Source organism: Propithecus coquereli, unplaced genomic scaffold, assembly GCF_000956105.1.
Source record: "Propithecus coquereli isolate 6110/MARCELLA unplaced genomic scaffold, Pcoq_1.0 Scaffold10, whole genome shotgun sequence".
Lineage (NCBI taxonomy): Eukaryota > Metazoa > Chordata > Mammalia > Primates > Indriidae > Propithecus > Propithecus coquereli.
Genome location: NW_012133858.1, coordinates 4,164,114 through 4,168,181, shown reverse-complemented (window position 1 = coordinate 4,168,181; position 4,068 = coordinate 4,164,114). Strand labels below are relative to the sequence as shown.

The following is a 4,068-nucleotide window of genomic DNA, read 5'->3' as shown; positions in this document are numbered from 1 at the left end:
ATAATAATGAAAATGCTACTTAGTAAAACTTACGGGATGAAGCCAAAGCTGTGTTTAAAAAGAAATACATAGCCTGAAAATGAATATATTAGAAAAGCTAAAAATCAAACTTATATCAAAAAGTTTGAAAAAGGAGAGCAAAGTAACAGGAAAACAAAAAGAATAGAAAAATATAACTAAAAAAATAAGAAATCAGAAGTCAATGAAATAGAAAAGAAACATTCAATAAAAAATCATTGGTGAAATTGTTCAAGGAAAAAAATAAGAGAGATGACACAGATAATTGATATCTGGAATGACTTATCCTGGAGACATAATAAAATCATAAGATGATAGATAACTGGGAACAACTTCTTGCCAATAAATGTGAAAACTGAGATGAAATAGGCAAATTCTAGAAAGGTACAAATTACCAAAATCGACACAAGAATAAATAGCAAATTTGAATAATTTTATAAATATTAAAGAAATTAAATCCATATTTAAAATTTTTTTCCACAAAGAAAATGAGATGGCTTCATCAGTGAATTCTACCAAACATTTAGGGGAAAACAAAACATCAAAACCACCAATCTCACATAAACTCTTCCAATAACAGGAAAAGAGGCAATACTTCCTACGTTGTTTTTTCAGACCGGTATAAAACTTTACTAAAATTGATACAAAAATTGACAAGGACAGGACGAGAAAAGAAAATTATAGTCTAATCTTGTTCATGAATTTTATTGCAAAAAATATGAGGAAACTGAATTTAGTGATATATAAAAAGTGTAATAAATCACTGACAAATTGGATTTAGTCCAGGAATGCAAGGCAATTTAACATTTAGTAATCAATAAATGTAATTTGCCATACTATTAGTTTAAAAGACAAAAATCATATGAGCATCTCAATGTAGAATTTTACTGAATGTATTTTTTCCATCTATTTGTCACTGGTCACAATTGACATGGCTATATATATATATAACCTACACAGAGGCTAAAATATTTATTGGTAACTTAATATAATAAGTAAATGAATTAACAAAGTTGTTGGATACAAGGTCATCTGTATTTCAAATTACTTGTAAAAATCAGCTGTATTTCTGTATGCCAGCCAACAATTGGAATATAAATAAAATTTTATAGGCCAATGGAACAGAACAGAGAACTCAGAAACAAATCCATGCACCTGCAGCCAACTGTAAGTTTTTGACAAATTAGATGCCCATCTTTCACCATATACAAAAATCAACTCAAAATAGATTAAAGGCTTAAACATAAGACCTGAAGCTATGAAACTACTAAAAAGAAAACATTAGGTAAATGCTACAGGACATTGGTCTGGGTGAAGATATTTTGGCGGAAGACCTCAAAAGCTTAGGCAACAAAAGCAAACATAGATAAACGGGATTATGTCAACCTAATAAACATCTGCACAGCAAAGGAAACAATAGAGTGAAAAGACAATCTACAGAAATACAAATATTTGTAAACTATCCATCTGACAAGGGATTAATAACCAGAACATATAAGGAACTCAAACAACTAAATAGCAGAAAACCAAATAATCGGATTTAAAAATGAGCAAATGGCCTGAATGGACATCTCTCAAAAGAAGACATACAAGTGGCCAATAGGTATATGAAAAAATGTTCAACATCACTAATCATCAGGGAAATGCAAATCAAAACCACAATGAGATATCATCTCACCCCAGTTAGCATGGCTGTAATAAAAAAGACAAAAATATAACAAATCCTGGTGAGGATGTACAGAAAGGGGAACCCTAATACACTGTTGGTGGGAATGTACATTAGTATAGCCATTAGGGAAAATAGTATGGAGATTCTTTACAAAACCCAAATTAGAACTACCATATGATCCAGCAATCCCATTGCTGAGTATATATCCAAAAGAAAGCAGTATATTCAAAAGATATCTGTACTTCCATGTTTATTGCAGTACTATTCACAACAGCAAAGATATGGAATCAACCTAAGTGTCCAACGATGGATGAAGGGATAAAGAAAATGTGGAGTGTATACACACACACACACACACACACACACACACACACACACGCATACACACACTTAAATATTATTCAGCCATAAAAAGAATGAAATCTCATCATTTGCAGCAACATGGATGGAACTGGAGGTCATCATGTTAAGTGAAATAAGCCAGGCACAGAAACACAAATATTGCATGTTCTCACTCATATGTGGGAGCTAAAAAAGTGGATCTCATGGAGGTAGAGAGTAGAATGATAGTTATTAGGAGCTGGGAAGGGAAGGCGGAAGAGGGGGATGAAGAGAAGTTGGTTAAGAGGAACAAAATATACAGTTAGATAGAAAGAATACGTTCTAATATTCAATAGTACAGTACAGAAATTATACTTAATAATAATTTGTTCTATATTTCAAAATAGCTAGAAGAATTCTAATGTTCTCAACACAAAGAAAAGATAATGTTTGAGGTGATGGTATCCTAATTACTCTGATTTGATCATTACACATTATATATACAGGTATCAAAATATCACATGTACCCCCTCAAAATATGTACAACTATTATACATCAATTAAAAAGTAACAAAAGGAAAATAAAAATTTTAAAAAGTTACCAATTACAATAGCTTCAAAAGTATCAAATACCTGGGAATAAATCTAACAAATATATAGAAGGTATCTTTGAAGGAAATTATAAAGCATTATTCAGAGACATTGGGACCTAAGTAAATGAAGAGAAATATAATGATCATGATTGGAAAACTCAGTATGATAAAGATGTCAACTCTCAAATGGATGGACAGATTTAAAAAATTCTAATATCCCCAAAAGGGGAATATTTACTAAATACCAAAACTTATAATGCTAGAATAATTAAGACAATTTCCAGTGCTCTGCCCTTTGTATGTGCAGGCCATTTCCTAGCCAAGACTTACTGGAGACCCCACAAAATCTTCCGGGGAGCCCCCTTCTGCACATCTCTCTTCTTTATATATCAGTAAGAAAAGGGCAGTGCAATAGTGGGCAAGAGAATTGAACAGGTATGTCACAAAAAAGGATATTCAAATATCCATTTCACCCTGGAAAAGATACCAGAGAAGTCACTACGATGGCATATAACTGCACAGCCAACAGCATGCATAAAATGAAAAAGAGGAACATTACCACATAACCAAGTGCTGGTAATGATGTGGAACAATGAGAAATTTCATGTACTGCTGGTAGGATTGAAAACGGATATAACCACTTTGGACCAGTTAGGGATCGTCTACCAAAGTAGGCATACACTGTAGCCAGCAATTCCATTCCTAGATAAATATCCAATAGAAATGTACATAGAGGTGCATCAAGAGACACGTATGAGAATGAATGTTCATATAGCACTGTTTGTGACTGTCGAAAATGGTAAATGATCCAAATGTTCATCAAAAGCAGAATGGACCAATTGTTTTTTATTCATACCATGGAATACCATACCAGTGTACTGGATTTCTTCCATTTGTCTTAGAAAGACAATTTTTTAGAAAATTTCTCTCTACCCCTTTCTACCATGCTATCTGGAAGCATAGAGGAATGGATGGCCTCAAGCATATAGGTGAAATGGTTATTTTTAAAGAAATAAAATACCTTTATTCTGAGACCAGAGAGAAAGTAAGAAAATAAATGTAGGAATAGCTATATATTTAATGATGGGATCTTAATCTTTATAAAGGATGAAGCAAGGATAAATGACGAAGTCAACAAAACTAACATTTTTTTCTTTTTTCTTTTTTTTTGGTTAATCAACATCATCAATAATGCCCAAAGAAAAGTGAAATTCATGGTAGTTATCAAAATCAAGGGAGAAAATCACATTATTTTCAACAGTCCCATGAAGATCTTGCTTTTGCACCAAACAGGACAATGTTTTACCCAGTCTTTGAAGCAAAAACTAAGAACATGTAACCACTATTTACAAATTAAATGAATTAAACTACCTACAACATATAAAGAAAGAAAATACTTACTTGACTGACATGCACTGGTGTTAAAATTAAGTCCAGAACTCCAGACCAGCCAGCAAACACGCCAAG

The 4,068-nt window shown here is 32.4% G+C and overlaps 1 protein-coding gene across 1 annotated transcript in view; it reads right to left on the bottom strand.

The window, feature by feature from the left end:
- DIRC2 (disrupted in renal carcinoma 2) overlaps positions 1 to 4,068 on the bottom strand; it is a 105,849-nt gene that overhangs the window by 36,746 nt on the left and 65,035 nt on the right. The window contains exon 4 of the mRNA XM_012639594.1: positions 4,003 to 4,066. Coding sequence (XP_012495048.1) covers positions 4,003 to 4,066 — 64 coding nt within the window. The remainder of the gene's footprint in view (positions 1 to 4,002; positions 4,067 to 4,068) is intronic.